The sequence below is a fragment of the Taeniopygia guttata genome, chromosome 9 (assembly GCF_048771995.1).
Source record: "Taeniopygia guttata chromosome 9, bTaeGut7.mat, whole genome shotgun sequence".
Lineage (NCBI taxonomy): Eukaryota > Metazoa > Chordata > Aves > Passeriformes > Estrildidae > Taeniopygia > Taeniopygia guttata.
The window spans coordinates 3,073,665-3,100,033 of NC_133034.1; the positions used below are offsets into that span (position 1 = coordinate 3,073,665).

At 45.8% G+C, this 26,369-nt stretch overlaps 1 protein-coding gene across 5 annotated transcripts in view; it reads left to right on the forward strand.

Moving 5' to 3' along the window:
* Positions 1-26,369, forward strand: part of ARHGEF4 (Rho guanine nucleotide exchange factor 4) — a 222,335-nt gene that overhangs the window by 167,289 nt on the left and 28,677 nt on the right. For 3 of the 5 annotated variants that reach the window (XM_030280163.4, XM_030280164.4, XM_030280165.4), the window contains one exon: positions 4,956-5,095. In XM_030280163.4, the coding sequence (XP_030136023.2) occupies positions 4,956-5,095 (140 nt within the window). Of the gene's footprint in view, positions 1-4,955; positions 5,096-20,448; positions 22,194-26,369 lie in introns of those variants that run through there. The other 2 variants (XM_030280166.4, XM_072933237.1) reach the window with 2 other exon arrangements.

Genomic DNA, 26,369 nt, shown 5'->3' on the forward strand with positions numbered 1-26,369 from the left:
ATAACCAACATTTTGGGAAAATGCCTCTAGACCATTTTCCTTCAGTCCTGGGTCATTGTTCAGGCTTGTGACCCAGACACACGTCTGGAGCTCCTTGCCACTGGGGAGCTGCTGGGGTTTATTCCAGCTGAGACATAAACCTCTGTGAGTTTGAGAGAGCTCTGTTAAGAGGCTGTGCTAAATTTGGGGCTGTAGTGTCCAATTCCTCCAAGGAAACTATTCTAGAAATTTATTCTGTGAGAATAGTTTTCCAGTGAGAGGGTGGGATTATATTCCTTTAATTTTATTTTTTTTAATGATGGTAGGTTTATGTAGGTTTTTTGGGCATTACTTGGGTTTGGGTTTTTGTTTGAGCTTTTTATTTTTTGATTGTTTGACAGCACCTTGTGTTCACTAATTCCTAGACTTGGAATGTATGAAGAGGTCCATCTTTGAGAGAGGAGCAGAGCACAGAAGTGTGGAACTGCATGACCTGTACTAGGTGCCATTAGTCTAAACTGAACTCTGGACAGCAGTTTACATTTGTTTTCTGAGACCTCCAGTAGATCATCTAATTCCAACTGCATCTTCCTACCAGTTTGATGAACAACACAGAACCTTTTCTCTGTTTTCTCCCCGCCATCCCTGTTGGTGGTGAAGATCAAGGCTGTCCCAGTGCAGCCCTGCTGGTTTGTTCTCCAGTGTCACCTGGGCTTGACTGTGAAAATCCCAGCGTGCAGGCAGCTGCCTCCCAGTTACCCCAGTGTACCTCTGAGCAGGATGCAGCTGCACTGACAGCGTGGCAATAAATTCTTCAGCCGTGGCTTGTCTCTCCCTCTGGGCACTGAGTGCTCTTCCCTGTGAAGCCACAGAGCTGGTAACAGCTCCAGAGGCTTTCTGGTGACATGGAGAGCTCTGGAACTGTGTTCCAGCACCTCTTGGAGTTGCTTGGCATCATCTTTCAGCAAGGTAGGGGCACAAGCAGAGCCCAGCCAGGACCCTTCCCACTACTGCCTGCTTACACCTGCATTCCAAACCCTGTGGGAGGTGTAAGCAGGGTGAGCCCTTCCCATGGACCATCTTGATCAAGCTTCACTTGATTTGCACAGAACCCTTCCCTTTTGTCCCTGAATACAGCCCAAGTGCTGCCTGCTGGGGCACTGTGCCACTCACTGGTTCCAGTGACGTCTTTTGTATGAGTTTTGAGGCCTCACATTCCTCAAGATAATTGTTCATGGCGTCAGGTTTTTGACACTTTATCTGTATGGATGCATTTAAAAAGAGTTTGTGTAGCATTCTTTTGTGAGCTGCTCTTGCTAACATTATCCATCTGCTTTTGTGCTGTAATGACATAAATCACAAGCTTGGCCTAGGACTAACAGCAGCGTGAAACAGAGTTTTAGTTCTTGCACATAATGTCTGTAGTACTAAATGTTGGTTACTCCCCCTCCCTCTGATCCTGTGTGTGGGATTTGTTGCCATATTTAGTAAAATTTATCAGGACAGAGGTATAAATATGAAGAAATCTCCTTGAGTTTGCTTCACTTTTTGACAGAACATTGTTCCTTGGTGTGACCTGACTGCCAGGGAGGGCCGGGTCAGCTCGGTGGTTCAGAGAGGCCAGGCACGACTGTGCCACTGAATTTCAGTGTTAGACAGAGATGAGCACTTGGAGATGGCAGCAATGAAGCATCTGAATTAGCCCCTGTGCAGTTTCATAGTGGCTGTCCAGCCAGTGCTGTGCTCTGGGCAGGCTGATAGACTGTTTCAGCAATCTCTAACTTGTCTTCTAAGATTTTTGTATAGTGCTTGCTTCTTTTCTACTTGACCTAGTTTATGCTTTGCACATTAAGTCAGTTCCTACACTAAAAGCCTTCATTCTCCTACTTCCTTGATGGCTTTCTAGTGCATTGGGTCACCATTCCAGGCTATATTTTATTTATTTATTTGTGGTCATGTCTTTCATCTAATCTGCTTCAGAGCAAATTCTTATTTTTCATTATTTTAATTTTTCCCTGCAGCATTAGTTTGGAAAGATGTTCAATGGCTATCTTGGGCCATTCTTCCTCAAGGACTGAAAAATTTCTTATGCTTGTGAAGTGTAGTTTTGGTGCACTATGTCTATAAGGATTTTTTTTTTTTTCCCAGGGAAATTAATCCCAAATGCAGTAGCAGGTCTTGAGACAACAGAGAATTGATGAGCTTGGTAAGATCAGAGAGGAAAACCAGATCTCTAGTAAAAGCAAGCACAGCTTTCAAGGCACTTAGCAGAGGTAGAGAGCATTTTAAGTAACATAGATAAATACCTCCCTGGAGCTTTTGCTTTTTCATCTAAGCACAGATCAGAGAACAAATAGGAAAATGTGGGGGCAAAACCCAAAAGCTTTAAAGATGCCAATAAACATTTTTCAAGTTGAAGGTTACTTTTAGCAGTGAAAATAGCAGAAGATATGTAAAGGGAAACAATGAAGCCATATGTAAAATAACGGAAAAGAATGAGATCAGAGGGCTGCAGAAGAGTTTTGAATCAAGTGACTGCTGATTTGCTTCTTATAAATGATTTACTTTTATTTGTTCTTGAAAAACATTTCTAATTTGTTTCTGTGCTACCCTAACTCACTGGAAGTTGTTCATTATTATCAGACAAAGGTTTTTCAGACAGTGTATATTCAGAGCAAAAAGTGATACCTTTAATGCCCTTGAATTCAGTTTTAGAAGTTCCAGTCACGGTAACTCTGCATGAAATTATAATATCAGTGGTATTCCAGCTGGTTTTGAGTTTTATATTAATGGACTAGGTCTTAACCCCAGAATTGCTTTATATGCAATCTATGCTACTGGCACATATTCAGTACAGAATTTCTGTATAATGAACGATGTGAGGTGTCAGAGCAAAGCTAGGGGAATGCTTGATTTTTTTTGTGAAATGTCACTTAAAGTTGAACGGTTGGGTAGTTCCATACTTGCTAAAAAAATTCTGCTTTAATCATAAGCTCATCTGCACCTCTGTGTCCTGAATTCCCATCAATACCAAGTGCAGTCCCAGCTTCAGACAATCTTTGCTGTCTTGTGCCTATTTATTGAATTCAAAGCATAAACAAGCAACTATTTAGTTTAAAAATAGCTCATACTCGTCATTTTGATGTCAGGTCACTGCATTGAACTGATGGCTGCTACAATGAATTTGCACCTCACTGTTACTAGCAGAGATCAGGTGGTGCAGCCTTAACAAACCATCCCATGTACTGAAAGTGTTGATGAGGACAAACTCTGCAGGTCTGGCTGCCACGTCTGTCAGCACTTTATTCAGTGCTAATGTGGTGCAGCTTTGGTTTCAGGTAATAATAAGCTAATTAATCATGGTTTGCTTTTTTTGACCCAATGGCACAAGGAGGTGCATAAGATGCACTTGCATTATGAAGGGAAAGGAGGGCTCAAGACCAGGTTTGTGAGTTTCTCCCTATTAAAGCTCTACAAGGTCAAGATCAAAAGAATTTTTTTCACCTGATCTGCAAAAATTTGGAGGATAACATCATGTAACTTGCACAGCCAGGACTGTTGCCAGGAGTGCTGATAGTAATGTCTGTGTTTTCATTCAGTTTTACTCCTGTAGCCATGTCATTTAATAAAATTACAATTTATATCAGCTGTTCTCTGCACCATGTCTGTGTAGGTACCTGCTTCATGCACACAAATCTCTGTGAATCCCACTGCTTTGTCATGGAAACTGTTGCCCTAGCAGTTGCTAATCCAGATGAATATGTCAGCAAGTGGTTTGTTCAATCACAGTCATTTTTCACAGATTTGAGAACAGAAGGTAACCAGTACAGGGATGGGATGAATGACACTACATGCCACTGAAGGGTATTTGCTAATACCTCAAGGAGACTTTTGGAAAAAGATCCTGCCCATGAAACTGATGAAGTGACACTTTCTTCTGTGCAAGGAGTATAAATGCCACAATTTTATTTCTCTCAGGCTTGAGATTTCAGTGTTTGTTGTAGCTGCAGACTGTGAACCTTCGTTATCTGTAGCTTGTTTGGGCCTGTGCTGAGCGGAATGGCCTCCTGTGGTAATAATGGATAATTCTGGAGCAAACACCCTTTTAGGCATCAAAAAGGATTCTCAAATAAGTGTGTGGACAGAAGGTAAAGGTTTTTCCCACAGGCTGAGACTTCCTTTGGCCTGGTAGGATTTGGTAAATCATAATCCTCAAGGTATGAAGTAGCAGACATGAGCTGCTTACCTGGTCCAGTTTCCTGTCGACACAGCAAGGTCCTAATAAAATCACATTTGTGCTATCATTGCCCTGTGCCTTTTTTCAGACCTTTTTTTTTACTATTCTTGCTCGGTCTTTTCTTTGGAACATGCAGCCCTTGTCAAAAATTTTTAAATCATATTTTCCAATCTGGAAAAAGACACAATCATTTATGGGGGTAAAACATGAGTGGAGAAAAATTCTCTGAAGAACAAGCATGCATGAGGGTGGAATTCTGACCCAAAATCTCCAGTTTCCTTGTCTTTTTTCCCTTTGTGCTGCATTATGGTGCCCCTTACCTCAGTGAGCTCTCAACCTGGTTCAGTGCTGCTTCAGCAACACTGATTTTTTTTTTTTTAAGTTTTAAGGTTTAAAGTTATGTTTACATTTTAATTTATATTGATGCATAAATTATTTCTTTTTGTGTGTTTTATATGGGTAATTATTTTAATATTAGGAGTTAATAATGTAAGTTCTTCCAAATTGTATGGATTATTTTTAATGTTTGATGGAATAATAGATTGTGCCATGTTTTTGCAAAGGAAAAATATCTTTTGTGGTAATTGAAGAGAAATAAAATTAAATGTAGATTAAATTTTAGAAGTGTTTTTATATTAAAAAGATTGGAACTTATATATATAGGGTGACATGGATAAATATTTTTTTATTGATAGATTTTTTTAAAAAACAATGTGCTGTGTGCATTTTGCTGTTGCAGTGATCACTGATGGAGCCCTGGACAAGACAGCCCTGACGGACGATGTGGGGAGCGAGGAGGATCTGTACGAGGATTTCCGCAGCTCCAACCACCGCTACGGCCACCCCGGGGGCGGCGGCGAGCAGCTGGCCATCAACGAGGTGTGTGCTGCCCACAGCCCAGCTGCTGGTTCTGGAGCCACAGCCCAGCTGGTTCTGTAATCCCAGCCCAGCTCCTGGTTCTGGAGCCACAGCCCAGATCCTGGTTCTGTAACCACAGCCCAGATCCTGGTTCTGTAACCACAGCCCAGCTGCTGGTTCTGTAATCCCAGCCCAGCTCCTGGTTCTGTAACCACAGCCCAGCTCCTGGTTCTGTAACCACAGCCCAGCTCCTGGTTCTGTAACCACAGCCCAGCTCCTGGTTCTGTAACCACAGCCCAGCTGCTGGTTCTGTAACCACAGCCCAGCTGCTGGTTCTGGAGCCACAGCCCAGCTGCTGGTTCTGTAACCACAGCCCAGCTCCTGGTTCTGTAACCACAGCCCAGCTGCTGGTTCTGTAACCACAGCCCAGCTGCTGGTTCTGGAGCCACAGCCCAGCTGCTGGTTCTGTAACCACAGCCCAGCTCCTGGTTCTGTAATCCCAGCCCAGCTGCTGGTTCTGTAACCACAGCCCAGCTGCTGGTTCTGTAACCACAGCCCAGCTCCTGGTTCTGGAACCACAGCCCAGCTCCTGGTTCTGTAATCCCAGCCCAGCTGGTCATGGCACAGCAATGAGGTTTTAAATGTCATGTTCTGTGGGCACTGTTTACAGCCAGGTGACAACAGGGGCTGTTGCCTTGTCCCCAAGGCAATGCAGAGCCACAGGGCCTCTCCTCTTGGGTGTTTTTGATTGAGAAGGTTAAAAACATTAATGAACTTGTTAAAAACATTAATGAACAACTTCAGATTTGATGTGTGTTGTACTGAAGGCATAAGGGAAATGTTGAAAAAATTCCTGGTCTACCTGTTTCTTTATTCATAGGTAAGAAGGGTGCAAGGTTCAGTACAGGTTTGGTCTTTGCTGTTTCTTCCTGTTCCCCAGTATATTCACTCTAGGGATATGAAAGACCTGTCTATCAAAATAAATCACATAGACTCCAGTTTCTTCATGGTGGGAAAAGCCCATTCTTTATTCACATAACTCCTTTTTATACAGTTTTACAGACCTCATGTGTGACTCCAATTGGTCAGTAGCTTTCTTGCTAATTACTTTATTGGTTAGTAAAAGGTATTTTACTTGTTCATCAAATCTCTCCACTCTTCAATTGTTTACATATTTTCTTCACTGGTTCTCATGGGATAGATTTAATGTTTCTGTAGGTGCTAGTTGTTTTTCACCCAGGAATAGTCTATTGTGTTAAGGAACTGTTCATACCAGGATTGTTCTCACATGGGAATTTGTAAAGTGGTAGCTTCATTTAGAAGAAATGACAGGCTAGCTATCCATTTAACAGAGCAGGCCTGATGTTATGAGGCCTTCCTTTTACAATTTTTCTATCTTACTGCAACACATGTCTTTTTAGTCATTGTTTTTAGCTATTTTCTTTTGTAGTGCTGATCCTGATTAAGTTGACATCAGCAGTTTAAAAACATACTACTTGCTTTAAGCAATGCCATGAGCACCACACTAACAGATCTAAGATGTTCTTCCTGAAAAAGTATTATTTTTTATCTGGTGCATTAGAACTGGCATCCTGCTACACACAGAATGCTTTTTCTGTGAGGTGAACTTGAAAGAGTGGAGTGTGTTCACCACATAATTGATCTCTTAAACTCCTACACCTTCTTTCTCTCTTTCCTCTGCTCTGTTACCTATACATGACCTTCCCAAGAGGAGAAGGCAGGGATGAAAGAAGTATTATGTTTTCTTTTGCTAAGCTATAACTGAAACTATGTGGCTCTCAGTGTGTGTGTTTGATACACCCAGTGATGGTGCTTCTGGGGTCTGAAAATGCTCCTGAAAGCTGCACAGTGAGGGTAACAGCTTTTCCTCAAAAACAACAACAGCAAATGCTCTTCCTGCAGTTCTCCTGCTCCCACTGCTCAGAATCCTCACCTACAGCCCTGGGTGCCTGGGCTAAGGAAGGGAGTTGCTTTATTTTCTTTTCCTATTGCTTACATCCAGGGGTTATCAAACCATGGGCAGAGCTTTTAAATTTAAACTCAGCAGTCTTGGGCTGTTGTCACTGACAAGAAAACATGAGCAGAACATCAGAAAATCTTGAGTTGTGTTCTTCCACGTTTATCTGGTGTGTTTATAAGAGTCCCAGGCACCACAGGGGTCAGTCCCAAAGCATGCACTCAGTCTGTGGGAGGAGGATTCTGATTCCCTCCCACTCAGGTGATTGCATCAAATAGAATATCCTCTGTACCTCCCCTCCTCTCCCCTCCCCTTCTCTTCCCTTCCCTTCCCCTCCCCCCCCCCCCCGCTTCCCTTCCTTTCCCCTTTAGAAGTTTTTAAAATCAGGAAAGAAAGAAACTTGCCAGCAGGTTGACCATTGTGCATGTGGTGGATGTTTCTTTTTTTATTCATTATTATTGAGAACATGTGCTTTTCTTTCATTTCTTGAAAGTTAATTTTATTAGAGTACAATCCCCTCACTTGTAATCAGGAAAGCAAATGGATGTGTCCAAAGCAGGTGTAATTTGTATAATCTATGAAGCGTATGTAGGGTTTTGTTGGCCAGTTGACTTGAAAGAAAAAAGATTATTTTTGGCTTGTTCCCTAGAATCTTGCCTGTTCAGGAGCCAACAAAACTGTAAGAACAAACAGTTCATTATTTACTTTGTCAACTGGTTCCTAGCAGTAATTAATCCATCACTTGGTTCCAGTGAGCCTTAGCAAAGCTTCCTGGAACAAGAGATTACAGAAAAGTACAAAATCTCTGCAGTGAAACACTAAATCTGTGAGATGGGAATTCCAAAGCAACAGACATCTGAAGTGTTGGAATTGAAATATCTCAAATAGCTGGTAGCTGGACAGGCATATCCTCATCTTCCCTGCTGGACCAAAAGGTGGCTATTGATTATTCTGGGTGTTTTCCATAGTGCTAGGAGTGATGTAGGGTGAAGATTTCAGTGTTTGCTCACTCAGTCACATTTTGTGAGTAGTCTCATCTTTGTTTTATTGTATTCCAAGCTGCATTTTATTGGTTGTGGATAAGGAAACTATGGTAACGACATTATTCTTAGCTTTCTTGGAAGAAACAGCTTTCAAATAAACAGAGAAGGCTGAAATACATTTTCAAGGCTGTTGGCAGACCAAGTGTTACATTAAAGAACAAAACACCCAACCACTGAGTTTTAGTTCATTTTGGAACAAGAGAAAATTATTATGAAATAAAAAAGAAACCTTTCATAGAACCAGAATAATTTATTGGCAAGAACACTAGAGGGATGAAAGAAAACTGGGAAAGTTGTATAGAGCCCACCTAAGAAGATCAGCATGAGAGTGTGTAAGAGCCAAAAAAAATCAATCAAAAAGTAATAATAAGGCTTTGGGATGAGAAAAGAGGCAGGGGAAGTAATTTTCTTGGGGCATCTGTTTGACATTCTTTCAAATGCTTTCTTGATGCTCAGGAAAAGAGACTTTTGTGTTTAGATTGTACTTGGTAGAGTTGACTTTGTGTTTGCTCTAGATAAAGACCCTGTCCTTGTATTTTATTGTGTCCAGGGTATCACTGGGTGAAAATACAGCAAGAGAAAAATCTTGTACTGCAAATACATTGTGGTTCTGTCCTTCCAGTTCTCCATACATGTTATTTATAGGACAGATCCAGCTTCAAGCTTCATTAAATGTGTTGCATGCAGTCTGAAGTGGAGAGCAGGAGGGATTAGGCATATCAAAACCTGGCTCTGGAGTGGCCATGGTGATGATAAGCTGTCTAGTTTTCCCCACTAAGCAATTGACCTGGGTGAGGAAGGTTGGACCTCTTTGCTTGGTAATATCTGAGGTGTCCTGAGGGTTTGTTGTGTCCTGCTGTGGGAAGGGCCCATGCAGCTCCGTGCTTTGCAAGAAATGCAATTGCAGCTCAGCATGGCCCTTGCAGCCCTCCATGAGCAGCACTGTGCCCATCTTGTGAAAGCAAAGCTCTAAGTGTTCAGAAATAACAGCAAAACTCCCAATTTTTTCCTTATCTCTTATGGCTCTGTGCCTGATAAGTCTGGAATTTGGTATGTGAAAAGGCACAGTTCATTGCTTCAGCAGGCCAGGATTTTATCTGACACGTAGCCACTGCTGCCTTGTGTTTTAAAGTGACAATATCATAGTGTCCTACAGATGTTCGAGCTAACCCGTGGTTGTTGACAAGATGCAATTAAGCTAATTGGTTCCATCATATATGTTTCTGATTTAACACAGTAATTAATCCAGAAAAGTGTTCAAAGTGGCACAAACTGCGTCTGCCACATACCCAGGGCATCAGACACTGTGGCAGTACTCTCTCCATCTTACTGAGTCTCTCAAACACGATGCTGGTGCTGAACTCTTTGATCTGTGCTGGGCTCACCCAGTGCCTCTCCCAGACCACTCAATTTTAAACAACACAGACTTATGAACTGTTGGGGTTTTTAAAGAAAAAACCAAAACAAAACAGAAAAACCAAATCAAACCCCCAAACTCATAAAATATTCATACAGATGAAATCAGATTTTTATTTTGTTAAACATGAATAATGTCCTTCATAGCCTTTTTCACTTCATTTATCTTTATTCTAATTAATAGAAATCTCTTGTGTACTATATGAGGGCAAATTTCATGAAACAGAAACATTTTAATATAGTGCCACAAAATATTGCCATTCCTTTTCTTTAAAAGAGTGCAGAATAGATTGCAAAATCTGTGGTCACAACAGATTTCCAGACTGAAATCCGAATTAGAATTATTGATCGTATGGAAGCAATGTATAACATTCTTGCGTAATCTGGGAGATCTATTATCACTTTTGTATCTTAATGTGAGTATATTGCTAAAGAAACAGAAACGAGTCAACAAACACCTGCTAGCACTCATTGAGTTGTTGGGTTTTTTCCCCTTCTGGAGGGCCTAATTCCTGCTTTTGTGTCCCACGTATTCCTGCAGCCAAGGTTGACAGCTGTGCTCCAGAAGCAGCAGATATGATTTATTTGCAGGATACAGTGTAAAGCTCAGTGCTGTCAAGGACAAGAAATAATGTTCCCCTGTGGATATAAATCTTTACTGGATCCTGGGTTTTGGTCTCAAGTGCTTGCATAACTTTGTGTGGGGCTTAAATGTGAGTGTTCAGAGTATGGAGTCAGAATTGTAACTTCTTTTACTGCCTGGTGGATTTAGTTTTTAGAGTTTTCTGGTCTGAAGACATTGAAGGTTGTTTCAGAGGACTTTTTGCAATGGATTTAAAGGAAATCACTATATTCAAATGCTCTATGGCAATTATGTCTCATCACACATCAGGATCAGTAGCTAAGTGGTCCCAGGGGTTTCCAGAGCAATATTTCTGCCTTCTACCATGTGCAGCTGGGGCTGTTTGAGCTCTTTTTTCACATCCTCCTTAGCACTGGGGCTTGGGCATCCCCTGAGCAAGGGATCCTCCCTCAGCAGGCTGAGGGTGCAGAGAATGTGATGGAAGCCAGTGTAGCTCGCTCAGCACTGAGGAAAGGCTGTCTTGGGAGTGAATGTTGGGGTTTTTTGGAAAGGTGGGAGAAATGGGATGTGCTTTCACACCTGCAGTCATGCAGTGAGTCCTTATCCATGCAAATGCTTGTTCTCAAGCATAGGAGATGAGGGCAGGTAGCTTCCCTACTAGGAGTTCACTCCACATAGAAGCATTTCCATAATTTTTTTGTTTTGCTGGACTATGCTTTCTCTGTACACCCCAATTAATTGATACACATTAGGAGCAAATAAAAAACCTCCAGGCTTAACTTGGTTTTTGGGGTAAGAATAATGGAAGGCTTTTAGAGTTCTAACTCCCAAACCAAAACTCTGTGGTGTGACAGTGCTGCAGGTACATTGGGGAATGTACCTCTTTCACCTGGCAGCACTGACAGAACCAGAGGACACAGTCTCAAGCTGTGCCAAGGGAAATATAGATTGGATGTTAGGAAAACGTTTTTCACTGAAAAGGTGATTAAGTTCTGGAATGGCCTGCCCAGGGGGGTGGTGGAGTCACCATCCCTGGGTGTGTTTAGCAAAGACTGGATGTGGCACTGGGTGCCAGGGTTTAGTTGAGGTGTTTGGGTTGGGTTGGACTCGATGATCTTGGAGGTCTCTTCTAACCTGGTGATTCTGTGAATTCTGTAAATTCTGTGAGTGGGTATGGGCTCAGTCTCTCAGGGAATCTAACTCCTCCTTCCAGGAGCTGAGCTGGAGCAGCAGAACAGGAGAAGCAGCCTCTGGCTTCCACCTCTTTTCCCCCACATGCACACAGATGTGTTTGAAGAGTGGGAGGCACTGCCCAAACTTTCATCCCTGGCTGTAAAACAGAGCTAAATACGTCACTCAGAGGAGATAACTGGAGACAGTGTGGTGGCTTTGGAGTTCTTACATCAGCCCTGCCAGCTGTTAGATTGTAAAGACTAACAGCTTCTGTTAACGCTTGTTAATGATCTCTTGTGAGTATTAGGGGACTCCATAAAATGTCTGGGTTTTGTCTGCATTAAATGTGTTCCCAGTTACTGGACCATGAAGAGGGGCTTGGCTCCACAAATAGTATTCCCTTTGGTGAAAAAATGATCCAAGAATGTTTTAACTCCTGAAGTAACTTGTGCCAAATCACCTCAAATACTGCCTGTATTTTATCCAGCATGTCCATGGGTTCCCAGAGCTCTGCCTGATGCTCCCCACCACTTAAAGACAACATGTTGTGTTTACAAGAGGTCTCTTTATCCTGAAGATAAATGCTTTGGCATCCCATTAAAAGGGCTCCTTTAACCTGTAGCAGTGGCACTGTGTCCTGTAGGGTTAAGGGCTATATTGCAGAAGGTCTTGGCTTCCTGCCTGCCACTTTTAGCTCCTGAGGGCCATTTACCTCAGTGCCACTGAGATCTTCAGGTCCTCCCATGGGGCAAGGCAGGCTCTAACCCCTCAAGGTCCTCATGGTCCTACCTGGTAAGAGCTCTCACCTGCAGCTAATCAGGGTCTGTGCCATGAAGCCAAGGAAATGTGCAGGTGAAGGGGAGTGATTTCATCATCCATGTGTAAAGTGGAAACCTTTCAAACCTGCCCTCTCTCTGATACAAAGAAGGACTTTACCCTGTCCTCAGGAGCTCCCTGTTTGGCTTTCAGGGCTCTTGACCCTGCAGTGCTGTTTTATGGGAGGAAGAGCATTAGAAGCACTGCGGTATTTGCAGCCCTACAAAGATTTTAGTTCAGAAGTGTAATAAACTGCTGTTACCACTGCTTGAAACAGGAACCTGACAGTGTGCAAAGACATGTCTGTTTCGCAGAATCTTGGTGTTGCAATTTGATCTGCCAATGTCTTTATTTTAAAAAGAGGTTTGGGGATGTCCATACTCCAGTTTGCCAGTTCAAGAAACACCTGGGATGGATAACAGCGCAATAACCAAGTGGATATTGGAGTACAAAGACTTACGGAGAGCAGGGGATAAAGAAGGAATGTGAGAGAGTAGGAATGCTGGTAGTGTAGAATTTATTGCAGACGTTATTCCAGGCTTAAGTGTTTGCATGGAGACAGGGAAGTGAATATCTCTCATTTTATACCATACTTGTCTCAGGTTCCTCTCAGCATGGTTTTGATATCAGAACATTTCTTGGATTTGTTCTCTTCTCCAAATCCTGATTTGGAGCAGCTTTTCTCTGCAAAGAATTTTCCTAATTCTCCGAAGACAATTGGTCCCAGTGGTGGAAAAATGAAATCCCTCCTGACTCTTTTGCCCCTTCAAAGAGTGCTGTTAATCCGTCAAGAGTTCTTTCCCATCAAGTAGGGGACCAAGGCCCCCTGTCCTACACTTGGTAAGCTGGGGGCTGAGTTAGCAAAAAGTTTGGCCATGGCTTAACAGAGACAAGGCACTGCCATATTCCTTGCAGTTTTATTTTCCCACTGTGGAGAAAGCAGAAAGATCAACAACAATAACCAAGTGCCAGCCCTCCTCGCGGGAAGGTTCCCCCTCCCTCTGGGGCACCTGGGGCCAGCCCTCCTCGGTGCCCTGGGACAGGCAGGTCACTCAGCCCCCTCCTTGCAGCAAAGTGAGGAGATGTTCCTGCAGTGACCCCGTTGCTCCCACCAGGAAGGCTCCAGGGGCAGGGAACAGAGCAGCCTTTGTCCCCAGCAGTGGGGCTGTCCCACACACCTCCTGTGCCAGGGCTGCTCAGGCTGTCCCCGGGCCTCAGGGGACATCGAGCTCAGCTTCTTCTGCAAGTTTTGGGTTACGGGGAACAGTGACCTAGAAAGGTGTTGTGGGGGTTGTGTTTTTCAGTTCTGCTTCGAGCTGATGTTATCTGTGATCTCCAGAGAAGATCCTGTTTCTGGCTGTTCCACTGGCAAGGCTGCATGTCAACAGGTTTTACGGAATGAAGGCAGGGTGTGTGAGCTATCCAGTACAGACTGAATGTCCTGTTTTTTCCACATTCCTCTGTCCCTAATGCATGCTTTGCTAGTAAAGCAGAGGGGCACCTTGTTCATTTACTGCTGGGGCTTGATAACTCATGCTCACCTTCCTGGTTATCTTAACAACCACTTACTAGGTTTGCTTCTGAGCTGTGTCTTAGATTCTTACTAATTTTTGGGGCAGCTTTTGGAGCTGCCATCAAGCCATCAACAGCCCATCAAAGTTTGATCTTCAGGGTGTATTGTTCTGCTGCATTTTTTCAGCCTTCTGGCTAAAACAGAGGTACCAGGGGAAATGTCACCTCAGAAGGCTGCTTGATCAATTAAAATTTCTGCCCTGCTTTTTTGTCATGTAGGACATAGGAACGCCTAGCCCGATTCTTATACACAGCTTATGTATGTCTTTTATCCTCCTATGGCTTTTCTCATTCTCATGGAACTTGTTCTCATCTATGGAGCTTATTCTTCTCTCCAGCCCTCCTGTGGCTTCTTTAGTTACATCAGCAGGCAATGAAGGAGAACTCCCAAATTAACAATACTACAGACCAGCCTGGAAGAACTTTTAGAGACCTGTCACTTGAAAACAGTTTTTCTGGTTTTGAACTTTAGAGACCTGTCACTTGAAAGCAGTTTTCCTGTTTTCTGCCACCTCAAGACTGGTATATTCTGTAAGAGGTGAAGATGCTGAGCAGTAAGAGAAAGGTCAGAAAACTGCTCTGCAACTAAATGCATTATTTTAAAGGTAGCAGGTAAAGGAATGCTTTACTTGTAATTTTATAATGTGTGGGCCAAACAGAATATCTGAGAAAGCCCAAAGCTACATTGCTTTCTTGTAAACCCATGTACAGCCAGAAAGAAGGGGAACTAGTGGTCTAGAAACACCCAGAAAAATAAAGCTTGGCCCTGTTCCCCCTCTCCTCTCCAGCCATCTCTTGTAGAACCTTTTGCAGGAGTTATCTGTTGATGTTTTTCCAGCTTTGTACATAGGCATCTTCCTTTACTCCATGTTCCCACCTTGTCACTCACCTTGTACTGTTATTCATCCCCTTCTCATCCACCTCATCTGTTTCACTGGCTTCATGCAGCTTCCTCTGACCTCGCCTGCTTCAGGTCCCACAACTCTAGCTGTGCCTGTTTCCTCTCTTCTTTCCTTGACTTTTCTAGGAGTGTTTCTCTGACTCTTTTTCTCTTATTTCCCTGTTCCAGCCAGCTTAGTGCCCAAATCACCATTCCTTGTCATTCTGTGTTTTTGATGGCTGTCAAAATTTCAGCTCAAAAACAGGATACCACAAAACCAAAAAGCATTTGAGTAATTTCAGGAGCCCAAACACCTCCTCTCTCAGTCACTAAGAATGTCATTGCCAGCATGTCTGTTCCTCAGCCCTGTAACAAGAGTGGTGTGGTCATTTTCTATTCTGACCCCTTTCTAGATATTGCATTCAAGCTTAATCTTACTGGTCTCCAAGATGCATCGTTTCCTTTCTTTCCATCTGCCTTACTACAAACCCCATTGAGCTTGTGTTTATTTCAGAGCATCATTATTACAGCATCCTTTGTTCTGTGTCCAATTTGTACTGAAAATATCCATTTCTTAGGCCACTGCATGCGCTGTGCCAGATGTATTTGCTTCTCCCTGCTTGTTCCTTGCTCTGCCACGTCTATCTTAACATGCTTGGTTTTGTTTCCCAGGCCATTGCAGTCTGTATCCCCCTCCTGCCATCCCAAAATCCCCAAAGCATGCCCAGCTCCATCCCAGCACACTCTGGAGCTCTCCTCAGCTCCCAGGGTGTGTGGGATGTGTTGTGTCAGCACGTGGCTCATGGCACCAACACCTTCCCTTGGCACTGGAGCTCCAGGTCATGCTGGTAGTTCTCAGATGCTTCAAACATCTGAACAGTTGCTGTTGCTACTCTTGAAAATAAAACTTGCTTTAGGAAAATTTGGAAGATTTTTTAGGTTTAGTAATGTCTGAAAGCAAAAGACTGGTTGCTAAGCAGATTGTCATATTTCCTTTTTTTTTTTTTTTTTAAATATTTAATTACTTGTAATTTAATACTAAATTTTAGTCAGGGCTGTCCAGTATGAATGGCTGCTTTTCTTGCATGAAAATGCTCAGGCCCATTTTCTTTCCATTCAGAGTTATCTCGTGAGTCGTGGTACTCGAGCACAAGAACAGCTTGTAAAGTTTTGGCAGCACTGCATGAGGAATCTGCCCAGGGAAGTACTGGCTGTAAAAGCTGAGTGGGCTTAAACCATGCAGAGCTAGAGAAAGATGCAGTGGGAGTAACTGTGCTCTAGTAACACAGTGTTACACACTTTAAAAAGTCAAAGCAAACTCTGACAGACTGTTTTCCATTTCAGAAGTACATGATCCTATGCAGCTGAAAAAGCTATACTTATTCTGATGTTTTCTGGCTGTGGCTCAAAAGGAATGCTGTCCTTTTGGGAGGTGTTATCTGCAGTGTTCCTGACAGTTAACTCAATGCATAGCAGGGTTGAGAGTTGCTTAGTTTGGATGCTGAGAAAAGTGTAATTGTGGGAGTTAGGGAAACTTGGTTTCCTTGGAATGATTTGCAGGTATTGCTTGCTTGCCCCTCTCACAGTTTAATTGTCAGCCTTTTCAGCTGCTGAGCTGTCATCCACTGAACATCCACTCATCCTGGATTCTTTTTTAAAAGATGCATTTAAAATGGTTCAGCTCACCAGTGTTATAGATAGAAGTATTTTTATCACCCAGTTAAAAAAATAAAAATCAACAGAAGCTTCTTCCCTAAGATGTTCTTCAACAGCTCTGTATAATGGAAAGGGCAGTAATAATTAGGTGATTTTTATGTCAAAGAGAAGTTGAAGGGGGAAAAAAAAATCCAGTCATGTGGATCCAGGTGAATCTGGCTGTTGCAACATTAAATGTTTCTGGATGTGCTGAATGTGTTCTCTTCCTCTGCAGTTTTATACCCAGCATTCCAACAGACAGTGATGCCACTCAGAGGGACAGGGAATTCACATTTGTGTCTGTGCCTTCAGTGGTGCAACAAGAGAGAGGAAAGCTGCCTCAGAAGGTATCCTCTGTAGCAGTACCTTAGGGGAACTTGTAAAGGAGTTCACATTTGCTGTGATTTGTACGCACAGAACCAGCAGACCCTGGAGCTGCCTGCCTGGTGTGTCCATGAGCTCTGCCCTGAGCAGGCAGCTGGGGCAGGAGCTGTCTCTGTGTCAGCTGGGCCCAATCTAGGCTCAGCTCTAGCACTTCTGTCTCTGTTTATATTTAGATAATATCCTTTTCACCTTGTTTGAGGCAGAGTGTTGATAAATGACCCAGTAAGAGCTCTTTTTCTGACTGGATATTCAGAGCATGGTTTATTAGTGCCTACAATATTAATGTATCCTCGCCTTTAAGAGGACTTGAATTGTGCTGTTTCTGGTACTTGTAGCAAACACATTCCTATTTGTGACAAGCCAAGAATAGGAAGTCCTGGAAATATGCTCCAGTGTGGTATGCAGTGTTCTACTTGGAGCTTTGCTTTCCAAGTCTGCTCAGCAGGAGAGAGGAGAAAGGTGCTGAGGTGGGGCTGGTCCCCCACAGCTCTACTCTTGCTGTGGGACGTGAGCTCTTTGCTTTGCCAGCAAGATGGATCCAGCTTCACTGCTTGTCTCCTCAGTTATTTATCCCTGTTCTACTGGCACACCTGTGCTGCTTACTACAGTTCTTCTTTCTTCACATTTTGGTGTGTGTGCCTTTCAGTTCCCAGCTCAGCTGTTACAGTATTGAAACACCTTTTTCACTGGTAGACAGTGGGTTTGTCTGTGTACTCCTGGCCTCCTAAAAATCACACCTAAAGCACTCTTCAAAAGCTTAGGCCTCATGTGCTGCATGGTGATGGGTAAGGACTGGGCAATATTTAGTATGATTTTGATGAAAAATGAGGGCATGTTTTTGTTTTCTGTTTTATCTAATATTAGACTGGGGGGTTCTTGGATAGCTCATTCCCTGAAACCTTGGTCACTGAGCAGCTTCTGGGACTGCAGCAGGGCTTTGTGTGTGCCCAGGCCTTTGAGGCTGGGGTGTGCTCACTTTTTCTTTGTTTGAGTGGCAGCATTATTCCCGTGCTGCAGTCCTGGCTGAGGATGGCTCTTAGAGGAAGGAGTCAAAGGAAATTATTACAATTGCAAATTAGATTCCAGTGGAGATTGTGCAACAATTATTTGAAATATGCTCCCTCAGTGATAGTTATACAAAGTGAGTTCTGCTGTATTACAAGGCACGAGGTAAAACTTCCAGCAAACACTTGGATCTACCATGGAAATGACGTCCTCAGGCAGTCTCTGCCCCAGACCTTGTGAGGAGATTCACTGTGTGTGGGGGAAACAAAACCCAGGTCACAGCTAAAGTCACTCTGCAGCTTTTGTCCTTGTCCAGTTTCTCTTGGCTGAGGGGCCAGAGGGGTGAATGCCACTCAACAGTAACAGTGCAATGCCCCAAGATGTACATGAGGCAAATATGTTATTTGTGCCCAGGCAATGCAGTGCAGGGGGGCACTTGGGTCTGCACATCAGAAGAGCAAAGGAACATAGCTGGGACTTGGGCTGTTTCTTAGACACCACAGAGTTAGATGAAAATATACCTTCCACTACAGTTTTGTATCTTTTTTTCCCCCCTGCAATTTCTTTTGCCATCAGTTTCCCCTGGACTTCTTTTTCCAGGGGGCTCAGAGCAGTGTCCAAGAAGTGAACTGCTTTCCCCTTTCAGATGTCTTCAGACAAACTTTCTGTACTTTCACCTCCAAATGTTTTAGCATGTTCATAGGTGGCAAAGATTCCTGGACACTAGTGGAGAATTAGATCATGGATTTTAGGAACTACCCCATATCCTGCAATACCAACAGTGAAGCTCTGCCAGCCTTGTAGAATCACTGGGGTTTATCCCTTTCTTTTCAGTGTAACTATGTGCTTACAGAAGAGAGTAGTTGCTGTGCAGGTTTCAGAGAAGTGGGTGGGATCATGCTCTCCATTCACCATAATTAGCTTCTCCTGAAGATCTACATCCCACCCAAATCCTGCTTGGTGGCTTATGTCCAAACTCAATCAGGCATAAAAGGCCTTCAGAGCCAGACAAGATTTGCAGAAAGCCCAGGAGCTGAACAATGCAATGATGCAAGTCCACTGTGGACTTGAAGAACTTTCAGTAAATTGAAGTCTGCAATTTTGAAGTGTTCTGCTGTGGTGCACATGGCAGGGAGAAATAGTTTTTTAAAGCTTATCTGCTTTAAAGCTGGTTATCAGTCATTGCAGGCCAAAAACTCAAGCACAGTGAGCTTGGGCAGCCTGTGGATCCCAGCAGTTTGCAGTTTGTGGGGTTTTCCCACAGGTCTTGAAGCTGCATTGAGAGCACAAGACCTCATCCTTACACATCATTCTCCTTGTTCTAAATTTAGGCTAAAGACAAGGAGATCTGCAGAATCTTTGTGTTCAGAATCAAGAAACTGAAATAGTTCTTGATTTGATTCTATTATGACTAAGAAAGACAGCTATCTTAAACATTGCAGAAGCATAAGGAGACAATGGAAGTTTTGACTGCCCTTTCTGTATGGCCCTTGCTGAGGTTGGTACAATTTGTGGAAAAACTTTCCAAAATTAAAGGAAAGTACCAGTACCCATAACTCTTAAATCTTTCCCCATTTAAATATCTTACCTGCTGTTTTCCAGGAGCTGTACAGATCCCAAACAAACAACATGGGCATTGATGTGCTAACACCTGAAAAAAAACCCAAGGTTTTTGTTAGTTTGTTTCTCAGCTGTGAGAGAAGCTGAGAGTGCTCCATTTGTACCCACATCATGTGGCTGTTCTCCCATGGCCCTTTCCAGAGATGGAGGCTACCAGAGGTGTTTAGCAGGTGGGGTGTTTAAGGGGGACAACCTTGTGTTCTAGTTCCTGCTCCTCGGAATGTGTGTGGCCATGTTGGAAACGTCTGTGTAAAGTGCAGAGTCATCCTCTTGGATAGCTCCATCCTCCATCAGCTCCAGTCTCCCCCAGCTCTAAACCCAAGGTCTGGATTGAGCCCATTTCAGTATCAGGATTGCTGGGTTTGTATCCCTCAGTTTCATGAGGGGGAATGTGTGGTGTAAGTGAGAACTGAAGATGTGAAGCTGCCTCCTGTCAATGAAGGATCTGAATACTGAGCCTGAGTCCTCCTCCTCCTCCTCCTCTCCTGGGAAGTGATTGCTGCTGGCCGTGGAGTTATAAGGTGGGCTCTGCTTTGCTGGCTAGAGGAAACAAAAGGTCTGCAGTGGAAAAGCCTGTGCTGGGTGTTCTCCATGCTCTATCCCTAATCTTTCCAAGGAGGAGTGCCTTTTCCCTCTGTTCCTGACCCAGCACGGGTGGGAGGTATGCTTAGCTGGGGCATCCATGAGTGCACCTGAGGCAGGGCAGCTTGGTGCTCGGTGAACTTTGCAGTCCAGCAGCAAAAGTTAAGTCTATAAAAGCAGGTTTAGGGCTTTGCAGCGCTGAATAGAGATTTTCTGATTGCAGAGATATGGAGATTTGCAGTGACTCAGGCCCAGGGAGAGTTGGCAGAGGGAGCCAAGTCCTTTAGCCTTTCTGGCTCCAGGATGCTGCCAGGAAGCGGACGGCAGAGTCCAGCAGCAGCTGCTGCTGCTGTGTCCCGGGCAGGGACAGGGGTAGGGACAGGGGCAGGGACAGGGGCAGGGCTGTATCGCCCATCCTCTGCCAGCCCCGCACCTGTTGCAGCTCAGGTGTGCGGGACGCCGCCCGTGCCCTCCCCGCGCAGGGCCGGCCGCAGCCCAGCGGGGCACTGCCCTCCTGGCAGGACTCGTCGCTGCACTCCCAGCGCGGCTGGAAGGATTTAGCAAAGCAGCCTAATCCCGTGCTGACCCTCCTTAAGAGGCTCCGCGCACCCGGGCTGCGCTGGGGTTGCTAAGGCCCGGTGTATCCTGGAGACGGAGCGAGCAAATCGCGGCGCCGCTCTCTGGGAGCCGACATCGCGGGGATTGCGGAGCTCCGCCACAGGAACCCGCTGTCCTCTCCTGCCGGAGCATGGCCACGGCTCCCCGGGCACGGAAGGCGCGGAGCCGCGGGGATCTGCTGCCGAGCTCGCCCTGAGCCGAGGGGGCGTTTGGCACACGTGCTCGAGCCCTTCTAGGCTTCTGCGAGCTGCAGACAGCTTTTGTTCACAGCCCTCTGCCCACCCTGCCCCGGCAGGCACTTAGGCTTTTTTATTCCTTTTTTTTTTTTTTTTTTTTTTTTTTTTCCCTCCTGGGGGCTGAAGCCATGGCAAAGGTCCCTGAAAGAAGCAGGCACAAATGGAGCGTGCTTCACACTTTCCTCCGCTGCAACATGAACCCGGAGACCCAGCGGATAGTGGTCTTTGTCATCCTGCTCTTCCTCATCATCGTCAACGTGGTGCTGATGTTTCTTTTGGCTTTTCACTGAAGGAGGACTGCCGGTAGTGGTGTGGTGCATGGGGCTTTCCAGGACTGGGCAACAAATCAGCAGGTCAGCTTGTCGTTGTCTGCCTCTGGTCTGCTTGTCTGCTGTTACGGTGACTGTGTGTCTCAGAGTATTGCTCCCGTGTTTTCCAATCGTCAGCTCCTTCCCCATCCTGCTCCCCTCGCTCTCCTCCTGTCATCACTTGTGCCTTGCGCTTTGGATCCCAGGTAAACAAGAGAAAGGGAGAGAGCCAACCTGCTCGATCCTAACCGCTCTCCGTGGCACTAATCAGCCTTGATTCCGAGCCATGACGATTCCGTGCCTGCACGTAGCACTTCTCAGCCCTGGAGAAGCCCAAGTGATGCTGCTCTGTTTGCAGAGGGACAGTCATCCTGTAAGGAGCCCTTACACAAGGACCAGCTACATGTAAACGCCTGCTGTAAAAGCTGAAGCCTGTAACGCCTCCGCTGCTCTGTCACTGTGAGCATTGAGCTGTGCTGTGGCATGAGTAATGCCCAATTAGCCAAAGAGGTTGATTAATAGAGTCCATCAGGAATTCAGGCTGAATAAACACTGCAGCAGTGTGGAAGAAGGGTTTTGTTGGCTTTAATCCCATTTCCTTTATGATACCTCAGTGCTTATCAGCTGTATGTATCAAAATGGCTGGCACAGCCACGGCACAGGACACTGAGTGCAGGCCACTGGCTCCTGAGGGGCCGGGGCAGCCGTGCCCAGCGGGGCAGCGGCTCCAGCAGCGCTCCTGTGGAAGGCTGGCAGGGGAGGGCAGCGGGGCAGCCTGCCCCACACAGGCCTGCTCTGCCTGCCCCACACAGGCCTGCTCTGCCTGCTCTGCCTGCCCCACACAGGCCTGCTCTGCCTGCCCCACGCAGGCCTGCTCTGCCTGCCCCATTCAGGCCTGCTGTGCCTGCCCCACACAGGCCTGCTCTGCCTGCCCCACACAGGCCTGCTCTGCCTGCCCCACACAGGCCTGCTCACCTCCCTGATGTGATCAGCAGCCCTGCACATCCCAGCACATCCACACCTGGCATTGGCACCCCCGTGGAGCAACCCTCAGCTGGATGGCATTGGAGGAGACCGATCCCTGGAGGAAAACAGACTGCAAAGGAAGGCACAGTGCACTGTTCTTAATGACACTGCTTGCTTATGTGCAGAAGACTGCAAAAGATGCAAACCCTTAAAATTCAGCAGGATCCTTCATTTTGTGTGTTAGGTAATCTGCAATTTAAGTACAGCTTTGACAAGGGCAGTATGTTTGCTGGCACTAATGGTTGAGGCTACTGCAGTTCTTTCAGACCTGAATATTTATGGCTCCTGGAGTCTGATCTGGTATTGAGAAAGGCTGGATGGTGGTGTTGTCTCTGTCATCATGAGTGATGTACTCTGTATCAGTTATTTATGTGATTGTGTAATACATTAGTGTTGTACAAAACCACATCACTTTAGCATGCAAAGAATGGAATTTGTACCTGTGGAGCTCCTTTCTGTTACAGCTGAGGTGCAGAACATCTTTTCCCTGAGAGAGGACTCTCTCTTGCAGTTCTGGGTGTGGGGCAGCAGCAAGCCCCAGCCCCCTGCAGTTCTCTGGGAATCTCTTATGCAGATGAACAGTTTTGAATTATTAAAAATCTCAAACTAGGCTATAAATTCTATTATCTAGCCATCGTGATAACAGCCACCAAAACCATCCAGTCTATGTCGTTTTCTGAAGTTACTATTAAAAAAACCAAAAGCTAACTACAGCTCAGAACTTGGCTTTCAAACAAATCTCTTTTGTCTTGCCTCTAAACTTTACCGAGGTCTTAGTTTCAGCTGGAATCAGAACCAAATGGCATAAGGTGGAAAAAGGATTGTTTCTTGGAAAGGCCAAGTGAGTGGAGTGTATGCCTCAGTCTTCAAATGGCACATGAGGGACCAAAGTACAGCTTTGGGCTCACAGGTGTCAGTGACAGAAAGCTTTTGGCAGCTGCCTGTGGGGGCAAATCCTGTGCAAGGTTTGAGCAGGTTCTGAAACTGCTTGAGGTTCAGAAGCTCCCATGCCTTGTCAGTGGGAGCAGTCAGAGGCCTCAGCATCGTGGCAGCCCCTGCATCCAGCTTGGACTGCCAGTTATTGCTGTCCTGCCTGCTCTGTATCTTGAATTATTGCAAAAACCCTGATGTTAGATGAGAAGAGCAGTTATTCACAGGGCCTGCGTGCACGTGTAGCTCTGAAGAGGAGCTGGAGATGGGCTCCATTCATAATCCCAGGGTTTGGCTCAGCGTGTGGAAGCCATGTGGGGCAGCTGGGAAGCTGAGCACAGGTATCTGCCAGCCTAGGCTGAGCCTGCATTCACCAAGTGACTCATGCTCTTGTTCAGCTCGGTGCCACGTCCCTGAAATGTCCCTTGGGTGCCTTTTGTCACAGAACTGGAGACTGTAGCTTCCTGTTCCACTCTGCCTAGGAAGGGACTTCAGGGAAGTTTTCCAGGAACTTCTTTTTATTAAGTGTCCTGTAAAATTTGTTAGCCTGGAGCTGGTCTTGTGGTGATGGAGCAATTCACCCTCTGCTACTGCTGCATGTTCAGTTTGGGGATATCTTACTCCTGCTGCTTGCTGGAGGGCTCTGCTAGGTTGGGAATATCAAACCTGGGAAAGCCTAGGAATGCTGAGTTTGGGCAGTTGGTGCCTCTGGGGTGCAGAGCTGCCGTGCTGCTTCCTGCAGGAAGCATTGCAGTTGCTGATGGAAAATGCCCAAGCTTTCCCCAGCAGGAGAAGACCTGCTTGCTGCTAGAGAACCAAAGGGAAGATTTGTTTCTTCCAAGGGCTTTGGGGAGTGCAGGACAATGAGGAAGAAAAGTATGTGATAGGAATGGGTAATGTGCCCTCTGGTGAAATTGCCTTTCCCTTCCCTGCTTGGGACAATTTGCATTACTCCTGCTTAGGACAATTTTGTATCAGAACAGTTGGGAGCAAAAAAAAAAGTAGAACTGTTCTTGCATTTAAAAAGTCTGGTAAGAAAAATATCAAGATTACAGAGAACCCTTTGGAAATATGGGTTCCAATGCTGCCTGCCTGCCACAGGTGTTAGCTTGGGTTGCTATGAGTCTGGGAACACTTTTCCACTTAATGTTTGGTGAATTTTAATTTCCTCTTTCCAATGCTTGTCTAGATTCTCAATACCTAACTGATGCTGAAATATCTGTGTCAAGTTTTGTTATGGAGACATCAGTGCTTTCCTCCTTCCTCAGCATCCCTACAGGTGTATACATTCAGCTGGAAGCTGCAGTTGAGCAGTGTTAATCAGTCTGGTGTTAGTTGTGACTCATTCAGTCCTGCCTCACATCTTGGCTGAAGAAGCTGCAATAGCCAATAAAGCCCAGGAGAAATAGAGCTGGTGAAGGATCCCTGAACTGTGTGCAGAGGCTGTAGATGGTGATAGAAATACAGTGGGGAAGGAGAGCTCTGGGGGGTGGGAAGAGGCTCTGACATTTCTGGTGGGTTTTCAGTTTGCTCTCCATGCACTTACTTGCCAGGAGAGCTGGGTGCTCTGCAGAAGGGCTGGGAATGCCTTCCCTGCTGTCACCTGAACACCAGGCCCTGCCCTGGCCCTGGGGCCACAGCCCCGGGAGGGAGCAGCACTGCCAGGGCAGGGGGCAAGGCAGCTGGGGAGCCCTGTGCCCACCGGTGTGCCCTGCTCCCTGGTGCCCACTGCTCCCTGGTGCCCACTGCTCCCTGGTGCCCATGGCTCCCTGGTGCCCATGGCTCCCTGGTGCCCATGGCTCCCTGGTGCCCACTGCTCCCTGCTCCTGCTGTGGAGCAGGGCATGGCAGCCAGGCCCTTGTGTGGCCACCGGACATCTCCTCCTTCTCCTCCTTCTCCTCCTTCTCCTCCTTCTCCTCCTTCTCCTCCTTCTCCTCCCCCTCCTCCTCCTCCTTCTTCTTCTCCTCCTCCTCCTCCTCCTCCTCCCTGGGTGCAGAGTGAGGCTGTGCCTGCACCCTCCCTGTGCTCTGTAAGACAGGGACATGCTGAGCCCTGCAGGGACAGGGACCTGCTGTGCCCGTTGCATGGGACAAGTCCACCAGAACATTTAACAGGCAAGAGCTCTGCTACTGCTCTGCTTTGAGCCTTGTGAGAGCAAAGAGCATCTGTGAACAGGAGCAAGACCCAGACATAATTTCCAAAGGGAGATCTGGGCTTTAGATTATATCTTTGCTTAATTTGTTCTCCCAGGCTAAACTCATTTATGTGGTGATATGTGGTATCTGCTGTCTTTGTGATTTATTCTTGGAATCCAAGGCATGAGTTGGCCAGATAAGAAACACAGTAAGCACTTAGGATGATACCATCAACAATTACTTTTAATTACTCCTTCCAGTGTTTTGATTTAAAATAAAGAATTAGCACACGACAAAAGAAGCCACATTACACAGGTTTAAGAAAGATTTCTAGAGGGAGAGTACTTGTTATTGATGCTGTGTCACTGGCCTTGTTAACTACAGAGTGTATTGCAAACTGGAATAAAATTATGTCTTATACGAATCTTTGTATATGTTCTTTGGCCAGGATTACTCCAGGCAAGGCTCTTGGTGTCACACAGAGTGCACCCACTCTGTGTCTGCATTTGGCAGTGGCAGAATTGGAACTCAAAGAGGTGGTGTGGACCTGTCACACCACAGTGGCATTCCCTGTCCTGTGGTGTGCATGCAAGCTTTCTGCATTTGTATTGATAAATGTGATAGCTCGCCTGTGTTGGAGGTGCTAAAAGAAAAATTTCTCCCAAAGTATGAAGAGGGTGTTGGTCAACCTTTCAGCAGAGGAGTCAGCCAGGTGTGAAGGACCACAGAGAGGGAAACTGGGGAGTTTGCTCTCCCTTACCAGGCCCCTCTGGACCAAGGGGCTGGTACTGGGCTCTGGTCCCACCCATCCTGCTGCAGCACAGAGGTGCTGTCCCCTTCTCCTTCTCCCTCCCTGCAGAAGACCCTAGCACAGCTCCTTCCAGCGTGCCTCCCCCGCCAGACAGCACCAGTTTCACACTGGACACCTTCATCTCTGCTCTCCTCTGGTGGCACAGCAGGTAGATCCTCCTCCAGCTGGGGCAGCAAGGGCTGCCTTCAGCCCCCTCTGTCCTTGCTGCAGCCCCTCCTGCCCTGAGCTGGGCAAAGCCAAGGGCATGGAGCAAACAGCACAGGGCCCACACCTGAAAACCTTGTCTTTGTCCAGTGCTGTGTCTGTCCGGGGTATCAGCTCAGGAATGGGATCAGTTGCTGTCTCCTGCTAGGCTGGGCTGGTTTGCAGTGGCCACTGTGCAGGGGCAGTACCTGGGAGTTTTTGTGGTGCTACAGCTCCAAGCAGCACAGGTACAGCAGGGCTCCACTGCTTGTGCTTGTTCTCAATCGTGATCTGGTCCCTT